We start from the raw sequence: 27,764 nt of genomic DNA, 5'->3' as shown, positions 1-27,764 counted from the left end.
GATTATTTTTGATAGTGCAGAAGGATTGGGAATGCTTTAAAATTTCCTAACAAAGGGTTTAGCCTGCAATTCTTACTCAAGCAAAACTGAACTCAAGTCAATGAGGGTTACCTAAATAAGGATTCTAGGATCAGGGCCAAAACTGAATAGATATAAATTATATAAATGTCACTAATAAGTCTCTCAATTCCAATCTTCCAATCCTACAATCATTTTTCCCACATTTAATTTTAAATACATGAGTAATCACATTAAAGTTGTTGATTAATGTTTGTTTGGAAAAAATCCAGACGCTACCAAGATAAAATACCGTCTTTTAAATTTACACTGTGAGAGTAATACATATCCCCAATACAGAGGAAGTATTTTTAAAACTGGTTTGTTTTAAGAAAACAGATAGGTATTAGAACCAATCGTATCATATAAATTCTATTACTTCAATGGGATTACTCACATGCTTAAAACTAAGCCCTTGAGTAAGTGTTTACAGGATCAGGGCCTTAACCAGAAGATTAATTTAAAAGGACTGTACATTAATCCACCTGATTACAAATACCAACCCTTCTACTTTCATGAGTAGAATATACAAAAACTTATTCTAGTACCTATATGTTTTAGGAAAATAAACCAGTTTTCAAATATGGTACTTCCTATGTATTGTAGACGTATATTCCTCTGATACTGTAAATTTAAAGGGAAGTGTTTTAGCTTAGTAGCATGTTATTTTTTTTGGCAAACAAACATGGACTATTGTTATTTTATTGCCAGATATTCTGAATTTACATCTTGAATTATCATGTTTCATTGTTAGTTAACATTAAAAATTACTCAGGTGGTGCTAATTCCAATACTGACATAGAGAGTAGACATCAGCATGAGCCTATGAACCAAGTATACATTTCGACTCATAGAAACCAATATTGGTGTTTAGGCACCCAAGCATTAAAAATTAATGCGATTTACATGAAAAGAAAATCAAAGCATATACATACTTCTGCATTATGTGCAAATCTGCACAATATTTAAAACGATGCTGTGTTAAATTCTGAGTGAAAAATTCTGCCAACTACAAAAAAGTACCACATATTAACAGTCAGCATTTTTGAACTACATAAGCAGAAATAAACCCACGGAAATTTATTCTAAAGTAACAAACTTAAAGCAATGGGCCTGATTCTGTTCTTATTTACACAAGCTTTACACCAATGTAACTTAAATAGATTTCAACAGTTACTCTAAAATCAGGCCCATAATGTTGAAATTCCTCAATGTACTGTGAATTCTTTTTCTACTGCATAAAATATTTCAGCTAAACAACATTTTGGGGGTACCTTTATATTATGATTAGAAGCAAACACTGGCTCTGAATCAAAATATTCAAATCTAACAATGCATTAGTAAAACTGAGCCAAAACAGAGATGCTGCTGCAGATGGAATAAAATCTGCTACCAGAGGACAACTGGTTGTTTGAAGTATTTCTCTTGTTTAGTCACACGTTGAGTCTTCCCAGCTTACAACATTTGGGAGGCAATGTGGTTCAATGTACAGAGGGCAGGTCGAAGAGTCAGGAAAACGGGATTCTACGCATACAGGAAGCTGTTTAACCTTTCTTAGCATTTCAGTTTCCTCATTGCAAAATAGGGACAAGGCTCCTAAATTACTTTGAGCTCTCTAAATGAAAAGTACTTTATGAGTTATGCATATTATTATTGATTGATATTTTGGTATCATATAGTAGAGTGCCAATGTCCAAGCACAGTGCCAAATGCAGATCACGTAGTACTAAAACGTAGCCCTGATCCACCCTCTCTCAGCAACTGCAGTTTAAGAAAACCTGATCAACATAAGGGTTTTATCATTGTTGAACAACAATGATAAACTTTTCTACTTTGCAAGGTAAATACAAATAAAGTACCAGTACTTGGATTTTTAAAAGTTAGACCTTATTTGCATATAAACTAACACTAGGGCCGCTAGCACATTGCCGAGGTGTCTGTGTTGCAAACATTAGGCACCCTAGTTGCAATATATCAACCCATTTTTTTCACGTCTTATATATTTTATGACAACAGTTTTGGCAACAGAAACCAATAATCACTGCCAACAGCCCATATGTCATCTCCTACTGATTACAGCAAGTACACTAAAAGGACGACATTCAGACTTAGAGTAACTGGGCAAATCTAACTCCATTAGAAACAAAGCAGTTGCATCCCTTTGCACCACATGTAAATTTAACTCTAAGCTGTTTAATACGAGACAGAATTCTCTATATCCGTGTTATGCTGCCCTTTGCTTTAAACATTTCTATCACCAGCAGAGTATATACCTGCTTGATTAATTTAAGATGGCAATAGTAAAGTATCTACAGTTAATACTGCACTGTGATTCCATACGCAATTAATACTATTCATAATTATGTTTGCCTAAAATAGTTATAAGATGTTGTGCACAGTTCTATACACACACACACACACACACACACACACACACACACACACACACAGGTGAATATGCAATACCCCCTCAATTAGCCAAATGGTGTGAGGGAATGGCACTAAACAAATTCAGTCAAACTAGGTTTTGGATATCTGAAGGAATTTTGAATGTAGTTAATACACTTTAAAGTATACGAGTCTATGGCCATGTCTACACTAGAGACCTTACAGTGGCACTGCTGTAAGATCTCACATGTAGCCGCTTTATGCTGAAGTGAGAGCTCTCCCAGCAACATAATTAAACCACCTCCAATGAGTGGTGGTAGCTACGTCAGCAGGAGAAACTCTCCCGCTGATGTAGCACTGTGCACACTAGCACTTATGCCGGCAAAACTTACGCCGGCAAAACCCAAGTGACATAAGTTTTGCCGGCATAAGTGCTAGTGTGCTAGATATAAGTGGTAGTGTAGACATGGCATATGTCAGGACTATAGCAGGGAGTTTTGGATAACTGGTTTCAGTTAATCAAGCATGTACATAAAACAACCTATTCTGTGCTTGGCATTTGGAATCAATTCACAGTAACCAACTACCGCCATCAATTCTACCCAAATGAAAAAAACAGTTGCATGGTTAGTAGTAACGATTCATGATACAGCAGTGTCTAAAGAACAGACAGAATTTAAGATTAAACTACAAGTGTAACAGCTCTGAAGTGACTCTGCTACTGTTACTGAACACTCTCTGTAGAAGTTGTAAACCCCATTCTTCATGAAAACAGGCAGGATTACACACTGGATAATTTGTTCCTACTCTGATGATGATATCATGTTAAGTTTACGGCTTCTAATAACTAGCAAATTTCAGTCATTCACTTCAGTCTCTCACTTTCTCCAGCATAAGATTAAATCAGCCTCTCAATGACCTACTCATGAGTCATAATCCTCACTGTTTACGATTGAGAAAAATGGTCTTCTCTGTCAGTATTTCCCAGACTGCTGTGGGTTCATTCCAAGAACCAATTTCATCTTCATTGGTTTCCTACAGGAAACCAGACCAACTTCCTATTATTTTATTTTCCTTACTTTCAGCATGGCTCACATAAAATTAACTGGAAGGGAGTGTGATAGAAAACTTTATTCTACATAAACACAAGCCAACATAAACACCACCAAAAAACACTGTAGACGTCATTGATTCAAAGTGACCAGAATGTAAAAGTAAGCTAAGATTAGAACTTTTTCTCTGAAAGCACCACACACACACAAAAGTGGTTAATTTACATAGGCTATGATTAAAGCAAGCTTTGCTTAAATCATGTGCTGATGAGGATGTTCACCAGTTTGCAAAAGCTTATTATGAAGAAACAGGTACTTTCCCAACTCAGTTAGTGTCAGCAGCTGTCTTAGAACGTTTGGCATTGCTAAACCAGTTCTAAATCATCTTGATAATACCAAAATATTATTTTTAGAACTTAAAAAGCTAACATACTTCAATTTAATTTTTATATCTATGATCAGACCAGTCATTAGTTGCTGTCTTTAGGCACGATTTGCTTTTGCTGGCTTAGACACAAGAGTTTGAAAGCAATTATGTACCCACTCCCACTCTTGGCCTTAGAAGATGAAGGAGGCAGAAGGTGCATGTGGCTGATTTACCATTGTTTTCTAATCACAATTTGCTACCAAGTAGTTAAGAGTAGTCTATGGATCCTAATTTATAAGACAGAACTGAAGTAGCAAATGCAAATGACGATTCCCCATGGTAAATGAAACTATATGTGTTTAAAGAGAATTCTGTGATTACAATAAAGTGCAGTTTTATTTCTGTTTTGTTGATGTAAAGTTACATGCACGTTAGGCACTCCATTAACAACAGAAAATTCACCTTGTTACTCGCATCACTTTCCTGAACTCACAGCAGATTGGTATTTCAAGGTAAAATTACTGATTTGTCTCTAGCTGTAAGTTCAACCCTTTGACACAGTTTTAAAATTTTCCATTTCCCCTTCAGAAAAAGTATATGGCACTCTCTCTCCATTTACATGTCACATTCTTTCAGAGGACACGGTCTACCTCAAACCTGGCACAGGCAGAACTGGTAGTGATACATTCTTATACAGATGCTTGGAGAATTATAAAAAAGTGGAGATGTTTCTTTTCATGAACAAATACACAAATTGCAAATGAATGAAGATCAATCCGACAGTGTACAAAACTAATTTGAAGCATTCTCTGCTAAGTAGGGTGCCAGAAGCTCGCATTATTTCTACTTCAAGAATAAACCGATTTTAATAAAAGAAGCTGTGAAAATGGTGGCTATTGTATTGTGGTTCTGTTACAGCCAATGTTCTGTCAATTAACACCTGAAGATCAGTAGTGTATCCAGGAGAAAAGAAAAAGAAAAAGAAGTGCATCAATGAGAGAAAAGGTTAAATTCTTCTTTGGAGAAAAATCACCAGGGCCAGCAATAACCTTAAAATGCTCATTTCTGGGTAATCTTTTCCATATTAGTAAAGGATTAAATGAGGTTAATTTCTTTCACTCAGAAAAAGACTTTCTGTAGGTACTATACAGGACACTGTAAATGTTTTATTATGGCATTCACTATAAATTTAACAGACTAGTAGCAACAACAGATGCAACTCATATACACTAAAACAGTGGTTTTCAAACTTTCTGTATTGGTGACCCCTTTCACACAGCAAGCCTCTGAGTGTGACACCCCTTATAAATTAAAAATGGGGGGGGGGATAATTTAATTTAATGGGGACTCAGGGCTGTCAGCCCCACAGAGCTGACAGTTTACGATCCCCAGGTAACCGGGACCCCTGAGGGGTCACAACCCCCAGTTTGAGAACCCCTGCACTAAAAGTTACAAATACCTGGGAAATAAAAATTTATACAAATAAAATAACAAAGGGCTACTCCAAAGCATTCCAAAACAGACACCAGCAGGATCAAAGGGCAGACTACTGGTGGACAGAGAAGGAGGAGCAAGTCAAAGACTGCTAGTTAGAGGCTTGGGGTGAGGAATATTATGGAACTAAATATTTCACCCCAAAGGCTTCTGATCAGAATTGAGACCAGCACTCAGATATTTGGAATGTTTTAGTCAGGTTCGTACACGTCATCACATATATCAGCTAAAAATAAAATATTACTTTAAAACAATGTTTTGGTTCAGACACAAACCAACAGTAAGCTAGTCTTCTATTAGGGTTTCTTTTCAGGACATTTTGAACCCAATGTTATTTCAAATGGTAGAGACACTAAGCCTCAAAAATTGGGGATAATCTTGCAATGCCAATTTAACCTCATACTACCACTTGAGGTTTAATTTTACATTCAGTACGGAAACTGGGACAGTATTCAGCACCAAGTTAGTAGTATTTGCTAGGATTTAAAGCAGTGCTCACATGTTATAACTAGTAATTGTTGAAATGCTGTAGGGGCTGTGGACTAAAATTATGAATAGAGATACAGTGCACACATTCACTAACCATTCAAAATTCTCAATGATAAAATTTACTTACTTTGACATGGCTCTGAGCTCCCAAGTTGTAAATTTCAGTGGGCTTCACTTCATTAATTATCTTCACCAGGCAAGTACTGTCTGTGAGATCACCATAGTGCAGCTTCATGTCTTCAGATTTCAAGAATATACAGTTAGACTAATAAAAGTAATATACTCAATACTCAAAACAATACGTGTCCTTAGTCAAGGTCCTATTTAAAAATGCATACACTATTCAGGTAAGAAATTAAAAGAAAAATTGTCTAGATAATAATCATTATTTTAAAAAATATAATCTTCCTTACCAGAGTTGTAAGCACCACCTTAAATTAAATTGACAACATTTACGTTACTTGCTTAATCTGTTGCACTTCATTCAACAAGGATATTTAAACTCAACTGGGCAGCTTCACTTATGCTCACCCATCAGCACAAAACTGTTTAGTCTGGGCTTCCAAAACATACGGGGAACATTTAACAATACTTTTTACTGATTTTTTTTTAAATCAAAATTGTCACATTCAGATTTTAGCCGTCACCATTAAAACGTCAGTGACTAAGATTTTCAAAAGCAACTAGTGAATTTGGATTCTTGTTTTGAATGCCCAGCTCATGACATCTTTGAGGGGCCTGTTCTTCATGGAGAGTGTACGCAGAGCTTTGTGAAAAATCAGGCCTCTATTACTGACAGCCAATTCAAATCATTAATAACTTTTGAAAATCTTGGATAGAATTTGTCTTCTGTTAACAAGCCTAAGTAACTAAACCTTTTGCCTGTATTTATAACAGGAAATAAGTGCAGTATATCACATACCACTGTCTGGTAACTATTGGTGAGTATCTTTTTTAAATGCTGACTGCAGTAGATTTTCAACAAAGTCTAAATGTGAAGGCTAAATTACTTGACCATATCCCTTGAAAAGATTTACATTTTTATGCCTTCTTTCCAAAGTATCTTCTTATTACTACTTTTGCAGTTACCAAATGCTTGTATAGTATTCTGCACCTTCAAAATATTTGTATAAAAAGTTAACTACATTAATTCAGTTCCTCACACCTCCCCCAGTGAAGGTGGGGAACCTGGGGCTGAGAAATTAAGGGATTTCACCAAGACCATAAAGCTAAAGTCACGCTGTGATTAGAATTCAAGGGTTCCTGTACCAAGTACCAACTACTCAACTCAGGCCACTAGAGCACACTACTCTCTCGGCTATTTATGACAATTATTTTTTCACCTATCCCCAGAAATTTCATACACATCCCAGCATTATGTAGATCTACAATTGTATAATCACAGTGTCTTCTTGGAATGCAATTAAAGAGGAGTACCATATGCCCTCTACTGATGTCTACCCTTCACTCTGCATGGGTACTTGTGACAATGTCTTATGCCAGGGTAAGAACAGAACAAAACACACTAACTTTGTCACCCTTTACTAATTTGTATGAAGGATATAGGTCATAAATATTCTGCTAAATTCTGTTCATGGTCAGCTGACAAGAAAGCCAGTCAAAACCATCCATAACTGACAGCTCTTTATTTGATAGTTTTTCAAAGGCTTGGCTTCTACTATTATTCTTTGAAAACATAATACATAAAATAGTCTAATGTTCAATGGTAGCTATGGCCAATTTCCCCTCTACAATATATCTCACAGTGACAACTAACAATAAATATACAATAGAGTCACACAGAGTCAGTGTTTTTGTTTTGTTTTTAATGAAAAAAACAATGTAGTACAAGATTTTGTGATCAAGTCAGTTTGCTTTCTTGTGTATTAAGCAGCTAAAGATGATTCTCAAACACCTGCAAAGAAGGAATGCTAACATCACTAAACTTTTCATAGGCTGAAAGTGTAGATGATAATACAGTAAGACTCAGCACTGCTGACCTGAAAGCTTTAGGCTCTAAAAATGAAGTACCACTAAGGAAAGAGAAGAGAAGAGAAGAGAAGAGAAAAGAAAAAGAAAAGCTTCGTAACAGGCAATGCAACATGTTTCATGACATTACTGACAAAATCTCAATTGTGGTTAGATATATTGGTCATGCAGCTGTTATTTATTCTTTCCTGATTTGGTTAGTTTCTAACTGATACGTGAAAAAGGAGGTATCAGCATGAGCCAACTCCTGTCAAAACGAAGACACCATGTAACTTATCACCTTTGTCCTTGTCCTCAAACTACATTTGAGAATTTATCTCAAAATGCAATTTATTCATCATGGTAAATATGTTTTAACATTTCTAGTATCAAAAATAGCGTACATGAATAGCTTATGCAGTACCTCCATTTTTAAAGAAAACCATTTTGTTAAAAATAATCACTGACTGATTTGTTGTTTTTAATCTGCTAAAGCAAGACACTGGACATTGCATTAACATAGATTATTTGCTGATGCTTTTGGTTTCCAGAGTGTGTTAAAGGGGACTGGAAACTGAATGGCTCCATTCCTTTGCTTCTGAGAGGTCACACAGGAGACTAGTGGGAGATCCTTTAGTTAAGATGAATAATCTCTCATGTTAGGTCCCACAGGGATCTAATTTTGTCATTCCTCCTGTTCAATGCGAGTATGAGACTGCTATGGGAGATAGTGAGATAGTATTGGGTGCAGGATCTTCAGTATGTGGACAACACTCAAACTGTGTGTCTGTGACTTTAGAATCAACCAGTCAGATAAGAGACTCAAAGTCTAGCCAAGGGTTCTCTAAATGAGAACTAGTTGGCTGAGATTCAGGCAGACAAGGAGATGATTCTTTTGGATTCAGAGCAGCAACCAGAAGAAATTACTCCTGGGGAAATTCTGCACCACTGTGCGTGCACAGAATTACTGCCCCCGCAGATTTTTTGCTTCCCGGGAGAAAAATGACTGACGGGGAAGCAAAGGGAGCGGTCACACACCCCTCCTCAGAAGTGCAGCCGCATTGTTTCAGGCACCCGGAGCAGCCAGCGGAGAGGTAAATCACTTTGATGGGGTGGGGTAGGATGAGGCTGGGGACACCCTGGCCAGTGGCTCCTACCTTGCACCAGGCTCAGCTGCTAGTCCCTGCTGGGCTGGGCTGGGCGCGCACTTCCTCTTCCCCTGCACAGAGCGGCCAGGGCGGGTCAGATCCACCCTCAGAAACCTCCCATGGCTCCGCACCCCTTTTCCTGTCCCCATCACTCCTCAGCTGCAGGGGGAGGGATCACTGTGCAGGGAGCTGCTCCCCCATCCCCAAAAGCCCCATGCATCCAGGCCCCCCAACACCCCTGCTGAGCCTCACCCCCCCCCCATACTCAAACTCCCCACCAAGCCCCCCCATACCTGATCCTCCACCCTGCTGAGCCCCACCCCCCCTGCACCTGGACCATCCCAATGAGCCCCCTACACCCCCATCCCACTGAGCCCAAACCAGCGACACCCAGACCCCCCCCCCCTCCCCATGAGCCACATCCCCCATCCCACCGTGCCCAAACAAGCAACCCCCCAGACCCGCCACTGAGCCCACCTTCTTCTGGACCCCCCCTGCAAAGTCCCCCTGCAGAGTCCCCTTCACCCAGAACCCTCCCCAACGAGCCCCTGTGCATCCAGATCTCCCCTGCACCTAGACTGCTCCACACAAACCTCTCACCCCACACCTAGATCCTGCCAGGCTGAGCCTGCCTACCCAAAACTGGTGTGCCTGGCACGGAGGGACAGGGCCCTAGGTGTTTCTGGGTCAGGCCCAGCCCTTGCACTGTGTCAGGGTTGGGTGCAGCCTCACCACGGAGTTTGTGTCCTGGGCGTGGGTGGGGGCCTTGAGGGTGATCTCCCTTCTCTGTGTAGCCAGTGGCCTGTGCTCCCCATTGCCAAGCTGGAGCCTTCATATTTATTTATTTGCAAATAAAATTTGCAGAATTTTAAAATATTGTGCACTGATTCCCCCCCCCCCCCCCCCACAGAATTTCCTCAGGAGTAAGAAATGCAGAGATTACATGAGTTTCTTCCATGGAAGTTGGGTCACCACTGTTTATTAATGAGGTTTGCAAGTGAGGTGGGTATGAAGCGGGAGCATAATGGTTGATCAGTAGCTGCCCCGGAGGTTCCAGATACTAGAGGTGATTATAAGGTTGCACTTTTTTCTCTCTTTTTTGCATTTGGTAAGAAGGTTTTTCCATACGCAGACCTTACGACACTTATCCATGCCTTGGGTCACCTGCATCACTGTAATATAGTCTACATAAGCTATGTCTGAAGACTACTCAGAAATTTCAGCTATTGGAGAATGCAGTGGTCTGCTTACTGAGTGGAATTCCATACAGGAAGTGTAAATCTCACAGTAGTTTGGATCCAGACTACCCTCATGACCACCTCATTCCTCTTTACAATAGGGAAGCAATGTATTCACTATCACTTCAAAGGTTTTTTTCTCTCTCCTGCTGATGATAGCTCATCTCAATTGATTGGCCTCTTACAGTTGGTATGGCTACTCCCACCTTTTCATGTTCTCTGTATGGATAGATATCTTCTTCCTGTGTGTTCCATTCTATGCATCCGATGAAGTGGGCTGGAGCCCACGAAAGCTTATGCTCAAATAAATTTGTTAGTCTCTAAGGTGCCACAAATACTCCTGTTCTTTTAGCGGATACAGACTAACACGGCTGCTACTCTGAAACCTGTCAGTTTACATTGTGATCCATGGCATTTTAAAAACTGTAGTAGACCGATCTCTAATACTGTCTTGGCTGGAAACTAATTTATTTTATTGCTCTTCAGATGATCTTTTGCTATAGCACCTAGATGATTATTTTCAAATTTAAAATACAAATGACAAGCCTTCCATAATGGGTAGCTTTGACCACCACGGGTCTTCTTTCAAATTTTAAAAGATAAAACCAAGCAAAAATCAAACCAAATAAAAATACATCTTACATTACATTCTGAGGCTTGATAGACTTGGGCTCTGTTAAACCATCCAAGGGAGCAAATTTCAAAGACAAAGGCCCTCAAATGAAAAAGTTCTCCTGCCAGATGTGATGGATCTGATTGTGATCTCATTTATCTTAGTGTAAACCATGACTAGCTAGTGCTAATGTTAAATGCCTAACAAAGGTGGGGAAGTTTGTTGTGAGGTCTACATTAGAGAGAAATGGTTTCATTTTTCTCACCGAACATAGGTGATAAAGAATACTATAAGACTATAGCAATCTGAAAATCCAGGAGCAATGACGGGGTAACACCCTTCCAAGACTGACGCAGTGTGGCAAAAAAATGGTGATATAACTTCAATAAGTGACACATAAGTAGGTCCACACATTTATTTCTCTAAATGCTCAGCAAAAATTGCCATTGTCAGCAAGTACTGGTTCGGTCTTTGTGATGATTTGGGGAATCTGTCTTTGTATAGCTTAAGAACTCTGTGTGATTCTGGGGGTTCTTCATGTGCATCTGTATTAGACTGAAAGTGGGGCTTGCTGCCTTCTCTGGTGTCCTTCTACCTCCATGTTAGACAAATTCCACGGGATGGCAACACAGGGCAAATAAGGGGTCATTATACCCTGATGGTGCTCTATTCAAATAGAAGTATCCTTGGACAAAGAGTTGGCTGCTACCCGGAAGAACCAGTTTGGCCAGAGGAGCTGGTAATTAAGGTCTGGTCTATGCTTAAAACATTGGTCAACATAGCTTTGGCCTTCAGTGGTGTGAAAAATCCACACCCCTGAGCACCATATCTATGTGACCTAACCTATAGTGTAGACGCAACTAAGTCAACAGAAGAATGCTTCCATTAACCCAGTTACCGTCATTTGGGGAAATGGAGTTCCTGCACTGACAAAAAAAACCTTCCGACGGTAGTCTGCATCTACACTATGGGTACCATAGCTATGCTGCTGTAGCACCCTACAGTGTAGACATGCAATGGATCACCTGGCGAAGGTGAAACAGAGGATCACCTGACAAAAGGGACTGGAGGTTATAAAACAGAAGGTCTCGGTCACCATTCTGAGAAAAGAGCAGAGTACAGGAAACTGGGCAGAAGAGCAGAAGGGTCAGAGGGATAAGAGCGTCCATGATTAAGAAGAGAAGTCATGTGCAAGAGGGGGAACCTGGACTGCTTCAAGGACTCAGCTCTAAGCCCAATGAACTCTCCAAAGTGGTGATGAAAAGGAGGGAGGGGAATGCATACAGGTATGTTTATTACTTTGTCTAAATTGTATATTTCTTATGCTAAGTAAATAGTTATTGTGTCTAGAGTCCTGTGAAAAGTGTATGTTTCTGTTTGCTTTTGCTATGGTATACTCCTGAAGCGTTAACTGTAAAGCCAGAATACCCTCAAGGTGGAGCTTGGGGAAAGGGTTTACTTATGCTATGGAGGAGCCTGAGGGTCAGAAATGGACACAAGGGCTAAGCAGTTGGACTGGGGGTGGGGGGGGGAGAGTCTCAGTTCTCAGAAAGGGTTGCTAGACAGAGGACTGGCACCAAGAGAGTATGCCTACAGACCCCAGGCAGGAGCGATGCCTGGACTCAGTTAAGATCCTGGAGGTTTAAAGCACATGGATTCAGTGAAGTAGCCCCAAAACCACTACAGTCTGGTACATGTCCAGCAAGGAGGAGCCCTAACAGCATGTGTTATCTGTGTGTGTGTTATTTATGTTGAGTCACAGATAACTGGCTTTCATCCAGACCCCTATTTTTGTCATGAGACACTGGAATCCAGATTTGAGCCTCACCAATATATGGATAATACATCTTAAAACATCTCACTCTTCCTTAACAGCTTCAAATAGTCATTAAAAAGGAGGATCGAAAAAGTGAAAGAGCACAATCCATGTGCAGCAAGCTTTTTTGGACCAGACCTGTGCCTATTCTCATAGTCAAAAGAATCTACCCCAATGCACCAACTGCAATTCTCTTACACAGTAGATCAAGGTTTAATGGAGTAACTTGGAAGAACTCTTCACATTTTACTATATTTTTATCTGCTACTATGACCAAGCTATGGTGTAGCTGGGGCTTGTTGGCTTGCTTTAAAAAAAAAAAAAAAAAAATCACACACACCTTAAAAGCAATGAGAAAGTAAAACTATTTCAGTGCTAGAGCAATATTCCATACAAAGTTACATATAAGATGATCCTCCATTTTATGTAACTTTAAAAGATAATTACCCTCAAAACTTGTTTTACTTCAGTGCTGCTTCACATTTCCAGCCTCCTAAAGCTCTCTCAACCTCACGCAGCTTTTTGTAGGTCTAGCCATGCACTTATAGCTTTATTGATCATCTTGGTGTAAGAAAACTGCATCATCAAAATTTGTACTGAGTACAAGATGCTTCCCCATTCCCCTCTCAATGAATTACTTTAAATATTTTTGCATAGTTTTTCCAGCCAATTCATAAGTATAAAATTTTATATCAAATTGGATCTGAAACCTGCTTTCATTTCTTACTGAGATAGAGCTTCTGATTGAAAGACAAACAAGAGGAATGGCTGGCTGATGAACAACAAACTTTACAACAGATCCCACATCTCCACTGGGAAGAGACAACTTTACAGTGATTATAGGCTGGTATGCTTTAAATAAAGATAATTTGTACATTGATAGGAGAAGATATACTATAAACCAATTTACTGCATGAAGAAATGTAGAATGAGAAATAACTACAGACAAAACCTTACTTCCTTCAGTGTGAGCCTGTCGATTCTTGTAGAGATGCTCAATCCGGCCAGTGTTGAAAGAACTAGATCGGCGAACTATGCCATGCACCTGTAGTTTAAATGGGAATAGGAAGATTGAAAAAGGAATGGAGTTTCTGCGATACCTGGTTATATAATTTAAAACAGCTCTTTTAGAACTTTTTTCCCCACAAAAAATGCTGGAATTAACCACCTATCTGGTAAAATGATCGGATACTATTAGCAAACTTTTATTTGGATTTTTTTCACATAAATAATTGGCTAATTAAGAGAAATTGTAAAATAGCTCTAGCTCGGTCCACCATTCACCCCATCCCTATCCAAAACACACAAGCGGAAAATCTTGTATCAGGTACCATTGACCGGCATCTCTCTTCATTCCTAAATCGAATACAGAAAGCATGTAGCAGCATAAATTTGTCAGTGTCTTAGCACAAAGTACTTTGTGTTGAGCTCTTTGATGCTGCCTCATTTGGTCCGATATCCTAAATGTTTCACATCCTCTCCTGTTAATTCCAGTGCACATCACAATAGCATTGTGCAGATGTTTGATAACCACTTTTAATTACTCAAGAGCATCGGTGTGTTGAAAGTGCAGAAACAGACAGACAGAACAGGACCTTGTTCCAAACTCCTGACTCAGTGTTCTCAGGTAGGAGATGAGAAAACTGGGAAGCTTAGACTTAAAGAAAGGTAACTTCACTGAACTGGCCATGATAAATATGTCTGAAAAAACTGATTAGCTGTAACAAGAATACATGCCTGCCTGACAAAGCCTGTTTGTGTCCAACACACTAGAGAAATGTAAAGCTAGCCTCCTCATTGCTGCCAAGGTTTGTGTCAGTTTAGGTCACCAAGTGCTCCTTGCTCAAGTGGAAGCTTCAACTTTAACACCTGACTTTTTCCAGATATTTCTGAAGTTTTCCCATCACAATTTGATTCAATTTGCTTGCTTGCATTGAGCTATCTCCCCTCCCCCACAGATTAATTTGTGGCCAAGAGCATTCAACAACCTGGACACAACTTCTGGATGGCGACGGCTGGTTATACATGCAAAAGTCTCATATTTTGTTCTGTCTAAAGTATGCAAAAATTGACTAAACGATACACCCTAAGAACTGGACTGTATAATCTAGCTAAACAACTAACTTTCAGAGTTTTAAAATGATTTAATCTACCTAAATTCACAAGCTAATTTTTGAAAGCAGACCCTAACATTGTAACCATATATTGTCACATTTAAAGTTTTTTCATGCCCAAAGACACTGATCTGCATGTGCAAACTACATTTGCCATACATCTTACCTAATTTGCCTACACAATGTCATTTGTGCTCAATTTTTTTTTTTTTTTTTTTTTTAGTATTAAAAATCTGATATGGAAATATGGTGCTTACAGTTTTAAAGGCCAGATTGAAGGCCTCTGAAAATCTGACCCTTAAGGTTTATTGTTTCCATTATATCACACATTCTGTACTACTATAAAGAAAATGTTCCAAGAATGTTCTAAGAATCCACATTCTGCTGTGTTCTTTGCAGAACTTGTTTGAAGAAGTTATTTTTGTAAAAACAGTATGATTTTAGTAAAATGCATAAAAAATACACAGGCATAATGACATTAAGATCTTGTTTTTACAAGGTTGCACAAAATGCCAGAAACTTTGTATTTACTTACTGTGACAGACCCAGAGCAATGGGGTACAGGAGTCTAGTACAGGGCAAATATACTGGTCACTGGATGAGTAGTTTTCTGTTCCCTGAGTGCCCAGAGCAGGGGCTGCACTAGAGTAATCAGTAACCTGCTAGAACCAGTTTAGGCAGGCAGGCTAATCAGGACACCTGGAGCCAATTAAGAAGAAGCTGCTAGAATCAATTCAGGCAGGCTAATCAGGGCACCTGGGTTTTAAAAGGAGCTCACTTCAGTTTGCGGTGCGAGTTTGAGGAGCTGAGAGTGAGAGGGTGTGTTGCTTGAGGACTGCGGCGCACAAGCGTTATCAGACACCAGAAGGAAGGTCCTGAGAATAAGGAAGGTGTTTGGAGGAGGCCATGGGGAAGTAGCCCAGGGAGTTGTAGCTGTCATGCAGCTGTTACAGGAGGCACTATAGACAGCTGCAGTCCACTGGGCGCTGGGCTGGAACCCGGAGTAGAGGGCGGGCGGGCCTGGGTTCCTCCCAAACCTCCCAATTGACCTGTACTGTGGGTTCTTCCAGAGGGGAAGGCCTCTGGGCTGTTCCCCAACCCACATGGTGAATCTCTGAGGCAAGAAAATCCGCCAATAAGCGCAGGACCCACCAAGATAGAGGAGAAACTTTGTCACATTACTCAAAATGTTTTGTTTACAGGCACATCAACAACCTTTGCATTCTACCAGCAGAAAGCTTTTCAATTTTTTTTTTTAAAGTAAATTGAAGCACTCTACAATTATTTCTAGAAAACAAAATATTCTGACTTCAAGTCCTGATTAATATTGTTATATCTTGATTATCTGAATTAAGCTACTCTGAAGTTCAAGTTTACATAGACCGTAGTTAAGCACTGCCAGCTCAAAGCTTGAGGAAAGACTGTATTTGCAGAAGTTTTATGTGGCAGCTGAATGGCTATATTGCCAACAGCTGACCATTGAGATGTGTTAAGTGCAAACATCACAGAACTTGATTAAATTCCAACAAATAAACGAGTGTCTTGCATCCAATGATAAATACAAACCCCACTTTTATCTTTTTCCCCTCCTCTCCCCTTTTTTGTATGTGTACACGAGAGAGAGAGAACCTGCCAAATGCTTAATCCATGACAGCAAATATTAGTGTAAGAACTGATGAAACGTGTTTCTGTCTGCTTGTGAGACAGGTGAAATGCAAACTTTGTGACAAAGCCAAAATGTGTGCAAACTGGATTATCTAGTTAAGAATGAAGTTTAGTGGATTTCTCTCAATAGGGACTGATTTTTTTTTTTAAATAAGCTCAAATTTAAAAAAGTGTTGTGGCTGATTTTATTGTTAGACTGAAAGACTTTTATAAATAACAATTTACTCAGCTTTATTGTTAAGATTTCATGTCTTTAGGTAAAGCACATTCACTTTCCATTTTACTGAAAAGGAATATAATTTTTTCTGAAAGAAGTTTGTTCTACAGAAATCCCCAATCAGAAGGTACTATAAATGCACATGTAAACTGGTTGAAGTAACCTTTGATAACAGAATTTAAAAATACCTAGTTGAACTGGATAGGATATACAATAGTATGATTTTTGTAAAGGAAAATGTATTTAATTAGAATTCTTTGAATATTTCAACAAAATAAAGAGGAATGGGCTGGCATGTGTTATTTGAACTTTCGAAAAGTCTTCAGCAAAGTTCCTCACATTAAGGAAATAAGTAGTGTCAGAGCAAGAGGTGATATGGTTTAGAAACTAGCTAATGGACAAATAAAAATAAATGAATATAAAAGTGGGAATAAGTGGTCACCTTCCAAATCATGGCAAAAGGATTGTGACCTAAGATTCTTCACTAGGACTGGGGGTATTAAATCAATTCTCTGGTAAAAGAAAGGAGCAGTGATATGAATTTTTTTGCCGATTATGTGAAATTATTTAAATTAGTCAAGATTACAGAAGACTGAGGAATTTCTGAGGGACCTAACAAAGATAGGATGAATGGGCATCAAAGCAGGAGAAATTGTGTGCTGAGAATGCAAGGTAACACACACTGGAAGGAATTATCTGACCCATGCTTGTCCATTACTGGATTCTTAATTAACTGCAACCATCATAGAAGAGAGCTGACAATCATTGCTGAAAGCTGTTAAAAAAAAACTCTCAAAGTATAGCAACAGTCAAAAAGCAAACAAAATGCATATGGAATAAGTCAGGAAGTAATACTGGGACTAGTATAATTCTGTTATATAAATCAATGTTGAATGATCACCTGGGATATTGCATTCAGTTCTGGTTACTATCTCAAAAAGGATATACCATAAATAGAAAGGGCTCGGAGGCAAAAACAATTAGAGGCCTGAAAAGTCTGGAAAGAGAATGAAGCTAGTTAGTTGAGAAGGCATGCTACAAATCACTAATCTGAGCTGAATCTTATGTTCCTAATTAATTACAATAGATAATATTTAGCTTGTAAGATCCTTGGGACAGGAATTGTCATCATTTATATTTTGTACAATACTGTGTATATTAATCGTTCTTACAAAATAATTATTAGTCTCTAATGATGAGAGACAGTACAGAGGCTAAATCTCTATAATTACATGAAAACAAAATGAATACAAAACAAAGCAACAGTTTGTAACAAACCACCAGTCATCCCCCACTGGAACTGAAATTCCTAATTACCAATACAGATTAGTGATTTCATACAAGACAATACTAAGATTCCCTACTTGGAAGCCTAGCACCATTTCTTATACAGGGATTTGATGAAGTTACATTAAACGAACATGGACAGTCAAGTTGCTGTCTGCTCACACCAACTTCATCTCCCTGTATCTGATGTACATAAAAAATGGTTACCTACCTCTCATAACTTGTTCTTCAAGACGTGTTGCTCATGTCCATTCCATGTCAGGTGTGTGTGCTCACCACATGCACGAGTGCCGGAAGTTTTGCCCCCAGTGGTATCCATAGGGCCGACTCTAGTGCCCTCTGGAGTCGTGCGCATATGCGCCGGTACAAGGGGCACTGCCAGCCACCACCACCACTTCAGTTCCTTCTTGCTGCAACTCTGACAGAGGGGAAGGAGGGCAGGTAATGGAATGGACATGAGCAACACAACTCAAAAAACAACAGTTACGAGAGGTAACTTCTTGCTCATGTCCATTCCATATCACAAGCAGTGCCTCTGGAGGCGGGCAGAAGTTCATGGACGTGTCTATTTTAACACTGCTCTGCCAAAGCCAGCATTTTCTCAGGCCTGCTGGGCGATGACATAGTGGGTCGCGAAGGTATGGACAGACGCCCACGTTGCGGCCCTGTAAATGTCCTGGATCGGAACGTGTGTCAGAAAAACTGATGATGATGCCTGCGCTCTCGTTGAATGAGCTGTCACTAACGGTGGAGGTGTAGCCTTTGCCTGCTCATAGCAGGAACGGATGCAGGCGGTGATCCAGAATAAAATTCTCTGAGACGACACCAGGAGACCCTACATACTGTCAGCCACTGCAATTAAAAGTTGAATAGACTTGCGGATGGGCTTGGTTCGCTCAAGGTAGAAAGCCAGGGCACATCTGACATCCAAATTATGCAGACGCCACTCCTTGTTGGAATTGTGCAACTTTGGGAAGAAGACTGGCAGGAAAATGTCCTGATTGACATGGTATTGTGAAAGCAGCTTTGGCAGGAACTTGTCCTTGTAGAACCCCGTATACGGGGATTTGGAGGTTAGAGCCTTAATCTCGCCAAAGTGATGGCTACAAGGAAGATGATCTTCCATGACACATGCAGGAGAGAGCAGAAAGCCAGAGGCTCGAAGGGAGGACCAGTGAGTGTAGACAGAACTAGGTTGAGGGCCCACTGGGGAATCAGATCATGGACCTGCGAGAAGAGCCTTTCCAGGCCCTTAAGAAATCGGATCATCATTGCATGCGAGAAAACTGATCTGCCCTGGATGTGAGGATGGAAGGCTGAAATGGCTGCCAGGTGTACCTTGATAGATGAGAATGCCAGCCCTTGGTGCTTTAGATGCATTCCAAGTATTCCAGGATGGATTGTAAAGATGACTGAGAAACAACCACTGGTATAACCACTTGCCAAGGCAAGAGGATGTTCCAGCACAGTCACTGGTGGTAAGAAGGAACTAAAGAGGGCAGTGGTGGCGCCCCTTATACCGGCGCATATGTGCACGACTCCAGAGGGCGCTAGAGCCAGCCCCCTACGGATACCACTGGGGGAAAAACTTCCAGCACCAGTGCATGCGGCAAGCGCACACACCTGACACAGAACAACATGATCAAGTACTCAAACAAGAATTACATTAATCTGAATGGAGAGAATAGGGTACAAGGCTAGAAACAATGCAGCAAGCAAGCACCACTCCAAAAACAGGCGTGCATACAAAAAATGGCATACTTAAATCAGTGTTGAGAACATTAGCTGATCTCAGACAATTCTAACTTTTACAAGCCTATGTGTGAGATCCCTATCGGTATTTTTGAAAAGCACTGGTACAATGCTAAAGCATTATCTACCAGCATCTCCCATAGAAACATGCATTTGGTTTTATTTTCTATGTACTGAAGCAAAGGGCACCCCCCATGCATTACACTCCTATCCTTGAAGCCCTGCATCTCCGCTAATATCCCCTTCACAGACAGTAATTGGATGGAACCCCCTTTACACCCTACCTATGACTATTTCTTAATTGGCCAAAGTGATCGCAGTTGAGACATTCCAGTTACTTCCTGCCATAAAGGAGCAGAGAGCACAAGCTTGCACAGCATTCTAAGCTTTTGACAATAGACTGGCACCAGGAACCATACCTAGGTGTCCCACATGGCCATATATGGCACTGCCATTAAGGCCAAGATCCAACAAAGCACTTCAGCACTTGCATAACTAAGTATACAAGTAATCAATCCTATTGACGTCAATGTCACTATTCACGTGTTGAAAGGTATGCACGTGCCGAGTGCTTATTAGATCCTGAATCAGTAACGCATATGTTTTTAAAGGACTTTATACTGTAATTAAGAATGCTACCATCCTTAATCTCAGCTCATGCTATTGTACTTCTCCCCACCCTTCCAATTTCAACAACATGAACTAAGATTGGAACATCAAACAAAGTAAATTTCCCTATTCATATGCCTGAAGGGAACTCATTTCCATTACAACCAAATATCAGCTTGTTTATCTGTCTGAATGTGTATGATGTGACACTGTTTTTGACACCATAGGTCAGGTGACCTCAACTATTATCCAAATAGTTATAATAAATGTTAGAAAGTTTAAAACTATAGATATAGCATGCCAAATTTTAGCCAATGATCGAATATTAACAATTGCCATTTACATGGTATGTTGCAGTTTCAAATCCCCTTATAAATAGTAAGTTAATTTTTCTGACACATTAAAAAATTAGCTTGGCCAGTTTGAAGTTACTGAAGGCCAGAAAGAAGAGATGCATTTTCACCAGCTTTTTAAGACCTACAGGACGATAAAGACTTCAGTCCTACCAGGAGAGATTTCTTCGTCATATGGCATCTCCAACTCTATTTATGCACTACAGGATTTAAAAAAAAATAACAAAAAAAACCCTCTCTCTAATTTAATAACATCCCTAGCAAAGACAGCAATAGCATCTTTCAATGGGTGTTTAATACTAGTGTATTTATTAAATTGTGTTGGAAATTAGTTTGTGTTGGTAATCACACTGCAGAATACAGAAAGAGCCATGCCCACAATAGGATGATCAGAACCATGCCACCTACAAGCTTTAGTTTAACAGTTGCTGTGATAAGTATGGCTAGAGATGTTTTCATCCCAGAATGGTGTTATAATACTATCCTATGAACCACCTAGGGAGGCTAGTTTTCAGCACAGATACTGTGGCACTCAAATACTGTGATGAAGTACCTATTCAGATACGTGAAGGATATTTACTGTCAATGGAAGTTTTTGGAGATGTGTGGCCCCTATCTGTATTCCACATGCAGGTACAAATGAGTGCCACATGCCCAAGTCCAGAAATTCTCTCAAGCAGTACCTATGGGCTCACACATGTGCACCCATGCACACCCTGACCACAAATCCAACAGGATCTGAAGCAAAGGGGATGGAGGGCAGGAAGTGGAATACAGATGGGGACCACACATCTTAAAGAATTTCAAGTCACAGTAAGTAACCTCCATTTTTAAGTGCTTGTCTCTATCTGTATTCCACACATGGGTGATTGACAAGCCAGGCCTTAGACTAGAAGTGGGTGCAAGGAAGCCAGCAACAAAGATGCATGAACTAAGCAGAATAAAAACTATTTACAATTACATTGACAGGTTCTACAAAGAAGCTGAAGGAAGAGGAGACACAGGATTCGGACTCAGGCCAGGCGGTGGTAAGAAGGAAGTGGAGAGTCGTCAGCCATAACCTCAGTCAGGAACACAAGGAGACCTATTGCACATATACAGGCTAACAGGCACTGTTTGTGAGAATTTCTGTACTCAGGCACATAGTGCACATGCGTACCCACATGTGGAATACACATAGGGACCAGCACTCGAAGTTAGAATGGGTCTCACCAAAAACTCTTTCTACACTACTCAGAGAAGTGTGCTAAAAACCTGATGGAAACAGAAACCTGCACAGTTCTGGTACCAGTGTGAACAGGGCCAGAGTGCACGATTTTATCTGTAAGAAGTGTCGGAGGGAATGCTGATGCTGCCAACACTACAAAAGCATAGAGTCCCTTTCTGTTTGGGAAAGGGAAGTGAGCAGAGAAAACAATTACACAGATCTCCTTGTCCCAGAATTTGAATTATTCCTAGCAGATGTTGCTCCAAAAAAGAAGGGACAGAAAGAACTGAGTACTGTGAAAGATGCATAAACACTCAGGACAGGCGAAGAATAACCAAGTTGGTACAAGATGGTAGAATTAAGTAGCAGTGACAAGATGAAATGAAGAAAAAAAATTTAGGATGGATATCAAGAAAAGTTTTCTTATGGTGAGTTCTACTAAGCTGTGCAATAATTTCCAAAGGAAAGTAGTGGAAGCCCAGTCTCTTTAGACACTTAACATTAGACTGAATCAAAAAAGAAAAAGAAAACAATACTGCATTACTAGGGGATGAGCTACCAGTTAATAAAGGTTCTTTTTCTCTCTCTGTTGTACGATTAAGACTATGGGACAGCCTTTCACTACTGAGCAGGCAAACACCTGTGGCTATATAGTCACAACAGTACCAAGTAATTGTGTATTGTAGCATACGGTAAGTCTGTGACCTTTGTATTGCTGATATCAGAAAGAACATTACTGCTGTATAATCCCTGGGATAGGCATGTGACAAAAAGGAAAATAAATATTTAATATCTTTCTTATACTTAAGTCTGTCAAAGTCCAAGTCACTTCACAGCTTACATTAGAGTCCAAACTCAAGGACAAAAGATGCAAAATGACAAGTCTCACGCATTTGGTTGCGTCAAGGTTGGTAAACAAAGGCTCAAATTCATAGCACAGAAGTCATAAATCTGAGAAAGTTAAACAAAACCCTGCACAATACTACACTCCAGTCTAAACCTCCATAAAGAACCCAGAATGCCTATTAGAAAGCAACCTCTAGGTTTAAATTTTCAGTATGAGCCTGCCATGGATTAGCAAGGTTTTTATTGCTTAGTGCAATTTCAAAATTAAAAGTTATTTCATTGTGAGTAGGTTTTTTGTTCTTTTTTTTTTAAATGTGGTGCACTACATCATAAATTATTCCCTAATTCTTTTGGCTTGCACAGGTTGCTTCTTATCTAAGTTAGCGGGAAGCATGCAAAGCAGATATACCCAGAGGAGCAGAGAGAATCCACCAGTGGACACTAGATGATAAATAGTACAATAAGCTGGCATGATTACAGGCTATGCTGCACATTCTTTACTAGAGTTTTGATTTGTTATCTAGGGCTGAGTGGAAAACATACGCAAAGGAGGACAGCAGCAAAGGAAGTTAGAGGTTGCTGTATCCAAGTGTTTCCAGCAGCCTGCAGTCGGTCATTGAGTCACTCACCTCATAGCCCTTTTGCAGCAGGAACTCAGCCAAGTACGAGCCATCCTGGGAAAAGAAAGATAGGAAAATGTTAGAAACAGTGACTGGGCCTGGAAGATTTACACTCATTATGGTCTTTAAAATATTTTGAATCTGAATTGACTGGATAAAAGCATATATTTCATTTAAAACAACAATTAAAGGACACCCAATTTTTAAGTTTAACCAGCAGTACAGTTTAAGATAACCCACCAGCAGTAACTTAGAAACTTCTGTCCCTCCTCTCCGTGAAGCCTTCCACCCAACTCCAATTTTTTAATGCCTTGAGGAGAGGGAGGTGTTTTGCTATGTACATCAGATTTGGGCTATTTCAGAGATCAGGAGGAGGAAGAAAATTAAAAAGTGGTGGGACCAGAGAGAATACTGACTGCAGACGCATGTTTTTTACCAATGGACCTCTATCTTAAGCACAACTGATCATTCCATATAATATTAATGATTCCATGTCTGTGACAGAACATGGACTAGGCCTTTTATTTTAATTCTATTTACTTCATTAGTTAGATGTATTTGGAGAAACCAATCATGACCTGTATTCCAATGTACAAACATGAATGTAAAAGCCATTGTGGGGTGTGTGTGTGTTTCTGATTTTGCTTTTTTTTGGGGGGGGGGGGTGTAATAATTTCATCTTGTTCATCATCACTGACAGAATTACCACTAATATAAATCATTTTATTACACTTATCAATGTATTAAACCTGGCATTATTGCAATGATAGAAAAATGTCTCCATATACAATATAAAAAGCCACACGCCACATATAGAAAATTAACTAGACATCCATTCCCTGCAAATTTCCCTTCTTCCTATTTTTTTTCCACATGCATTATTTGTTTAAAGACAACCAATCACACCCCGATCATGCAAAAATGTATGCAGGTACTGAACTTTACATATACAAATTGTTCTACTGAAGTCAATTAACCTACTGTAGTGATTCCATAAAGTCAGTGGGACTACTCACACACACACACACACACACACACACACACGTTTTACAATGTCTTCGCAGGGTAAGGTCAAAGACACTATCTACAGTAAAGTGAACACATACATTCATTTAGTTCCATTTTTAAAGACATTTTTAGTCCAGCAAATTGTGCTACTTGATCTTTCATTTAATGACAGCCTGGGGGAGGGTGAAAAATAGTAAAGTAAGCCTTGTTGCTGAATTTGGAACTTGAGATGCACTAGGAGGCTCTAAAATAACAGGGTTGCCAGTAGAGTGTGTTTACTATATTGATGCTGAAGTTGTGCATAAATCCATGCAAAATGACAGGGTGTGGTATACAAGGGACACATTCTGTGGTTCATTTAAAACTCCAGAAGCTTTTCTTATGACTCTGTGACCTAAATATTCTGTTTTATAGACCAGTGTGGAGAGACAGGAAAAAATAAAAAGACTCTTGGCATATACATATTTCTTCTACTACACACATGATATACATGCATTCAGCTTTTAAATGCCCAGTCAGACAAAAATCAGATGATGATGCTGGTTAATTTGGAACATGACAAGCCAGGTCTGCCATGCCACCAACGGAAATGTTGGAATAATCTGTGGTTCCATAAATCAAAGGACAAGAATAAGACTCAACAGAAAAAGCATTCACAATATAAAATTTACAGTAGAAAAGCCCTGAAAAGTATGAGGGGTTTTTTTAGAAGCAAGCAGACCTGTAATTTACACATTTTATAATTCCCCCAAGACAAAAAAAAATTTAAAAAAGTGCTCAGTGTTCTGCTTTGGCTGCATAACCTGTTAAAAAAGCAGAGGTGAAAGTGCCAGAGACCCAGAGAGAGAGCATGAACCTAGGGGCTTGGAGGGAGGGTGGGAGGAGAAAGGGAGTGCTGTGATTATTTAGAAAGTTGATGTGAAACAGACCTGACCAGGATTGAACCCTGTCAATAAGGTCTTGTTCTTCTCACCCAGGCCGTTTCTCAAACTTTCCAACCACACTGGAACATTCTGAACCAGCAGTGGCATTCACTTCCTTTGCACTTCCTTTCCAGGTCTATCAAGTGATAGGGCATGGTTTTACAATGAGTGGGAAACAGGCAGCAAGTGCGAATGCTACTGGTTTCTGGCTTTAACACAGCACAGCTGATTTACTGTCTGGTAATCTCACACAATGCAGATTGATGTGGTCCTGCTCCGAGATACAGTATCACAGTTAGTCCTAAAGTTTCTCATTTCCCTTGCCCCCCGACCCCCCCCCCTTTTTTTTTTCAGTGTGGTAGCTGTCAATGAATGCTGTAATCAGAACAGTGATTAAACTGTCATAAAAGTTTACAACTTGCTAGGTACAGTAAAGTTTCAATCTTTTTTCCTAATTAGATTGAGGAGCAAAGGATATTAAATGGCCGAACAAAAGCGGATACCTTCCACTCCACAAACAATTAAAAATTGGGAGCTCTATTTACTGAAAAAAACTGGAGGGAATATTTAAGGAAATAAATGTTGAACTATATAGGCTTGGTTTTTCTGACTGTTTTCAGCTTTTGCTTTCTTTGAGTCACATGCCCACCAACCACATCCATTCTTACCATGCATTAGACTAGAAGTGATGTGGAACAATACAAAGATGATGACTCAGTGCAAGAAACTCCCCCCGCTCCAATTTAAAACTATTATTTATAGGGCAATCCTGATCCTAATTCCTAATCCCCAAATGTGGGGACTAACCAATTCTGGTCAATGGAAATCAGATACAGAGCGTTTAGTCTAGATCATCTGTTCAAACCGAAATCCAGGTGAAGATTGAACAAAAGTTATTGATGTCTGTCTTTGCTGTCAGATCACTGCACTTTTGTCCTAGTGGACTTCTGGCCCTCTTGTAACTGACACCAGATTTAGGTATTTTAAGCCAAAAAGCCCCAAGACCATACTCATTAAAGTTCAGAAGAGGATGCCCAGTGTCAAGTATTGGAAAGCTTGTTTTGCCAATGTTTCTTGCAGATAGAGACGACTGTCATTTCCAGTGTGAATCTTCTGTAGCGATATTCATGAGCACTTATCACACTTAAAAGCCACCCACAAAAGCCAGCTTCACTTTACTTGGAAACTATCCCAAATGTGAAAAAAAAAAAAAAGTTTTATTGCGATTTCCACACTGAGCTTGGGCCATTTTGCTCATTCTGCTGGGTGATGTGTTCTTTTATTTGTTTTAGAGACACTGTTAAGTTCTCTGATTTAATTACTTTATTTTTAAATGTAAAGCACACGAATACAGGTCTGTCGCATCTTACGTGCATTTAACATGTGCCATTTCAACTTTATACAGTCGGCAAAAAAAAAAAGAAAAAGAGAAAAACAACAGTTTTAATACTATACCTGTAGTGCGGGCGATTTCGCCTGCCATTGAACTCAATGGGGTTTTGGCTATACGCGGTTTTCGCTTTACGCGCTAACCGCGGAACGGAACCCCCGCATAAGATGAGACAGACCTGTAATATGATCCATTTTGATATTTTATTGAATGATATCAAGACAGGAAGTATGAAGCCCCATGCCGCTCGGTAGAGCAACCATTTTAATAGCACAGGCTGGGTTGAAGAATTGCTCTTAATAAGGTTATAAGAAGGTTTGGCCCTGGACAAACAAGCTGCATGAAGATTAGCTTTAGACTGATGTGGTCATAACCAAGTTTAACAGAAATTGTTTAACAAACCTCTTTGGCTTAGTAGGTGATGCCTTATCTGCATACTGTAACATACTGGGCTTAGAGAGTCACTACATTACCTTCAGCCAAATGGAGAGTAATTTCAAATTACTCTCCCTCTAAAAGTGACACTTCACAGTTTGCTTCCAGTATACAACAGCAGATTTCCTTATAGCTAAATCAAGGTATAGCATATTTCTAAAATATTCCAAGAAGGAAAATTTAGGAGTATATATTCCATTAGACCAGTGGCTCTCAAACTTTTGTACTGGTGACCCCTTTCACATAGCAAGTCTCTGAGTGCGACCCCCCCTTATAAATTAAAAACATTTTTTAATATATTTAACACCATTGTAAATCCTGGATACAAAGCGGGATGTGAGGTGGAGGTTGACAGCTCATGACCCCCCATGTAATAACCTCGCGACCCCCTGAGGGGTCCTGACCCCCAATTTGAGAACCCCTCCATTAGACTATAGTGAGACAATGTTCACATGCAATATATTTTAATATAGTATTTAAACAGAACTTTAATGAACCTTAGTTGCAAAGTGATAACTAACTTCTGTGGACTTGCATGGTGTATGCAAGATTAGAACTAGGCTTTAAGACCTTAATACATCTGTCTCCTCTTCCTCTGCTACGTTTACTTAATATAAAATCCTTCAAGCGTTTCCTTGTCAGGACCTTACCTATCATCCCTGATCAAATGTTTATCATCTAGGCTGGGGAGATGAGATGGTTTCTTTC

General features: G+C 39.6%; 1 protein-coding gene across 1 annotated transcript in view; it reads right to left on the bottom strand.

Annotated features, from left to right (window-relative positions):
• Positions 1-27,764, bottom strand: part of GMDS (GDP-mannose 4,6-dehydratase) — a 534,521-nt gene that overhangs the window by 421,670 nt on the left and 85,087 nt on the right. Inside the window, exons 2-4 of the mRNA XM_005307071.5 lie at positions 23,310-23,354; positions 13,588-13,675; positions 5,975-6,084 (exon numbers count right to left, since the gene is read on the bottom strand). Of these exons, the coding sequence (XP_005307128.1) occupies positions 5,975-6,084; positions 13,588-13,675; positions 23,310-23,354 (243 nt within the window). The remainder of the gene's footprint in view (positions 1-5,974; positions 6,085-13,587; positions 13,676-23,309; positions 23,355-27,764) is intronic.

The sequence above is a fragment of the Chrysemys picta genome, chromosome 2 (genome assembly GCF_011386835.1).
Source record: "Chrysemys picta bellii isolate R12L10 chromosome 2, ASM1138683v2, whole genome shotgun sequence".
In the NCBI taxonomy this organism is placed as follows: domain Eukaryota; kingdom Metazoa; phylum Chordata; order Testudines; family Emydidae; genus Chrysemys; species Chrysemys picta.
This window is presented reverse-complemented; position numbering and strand designations above follow the sequence as displayed.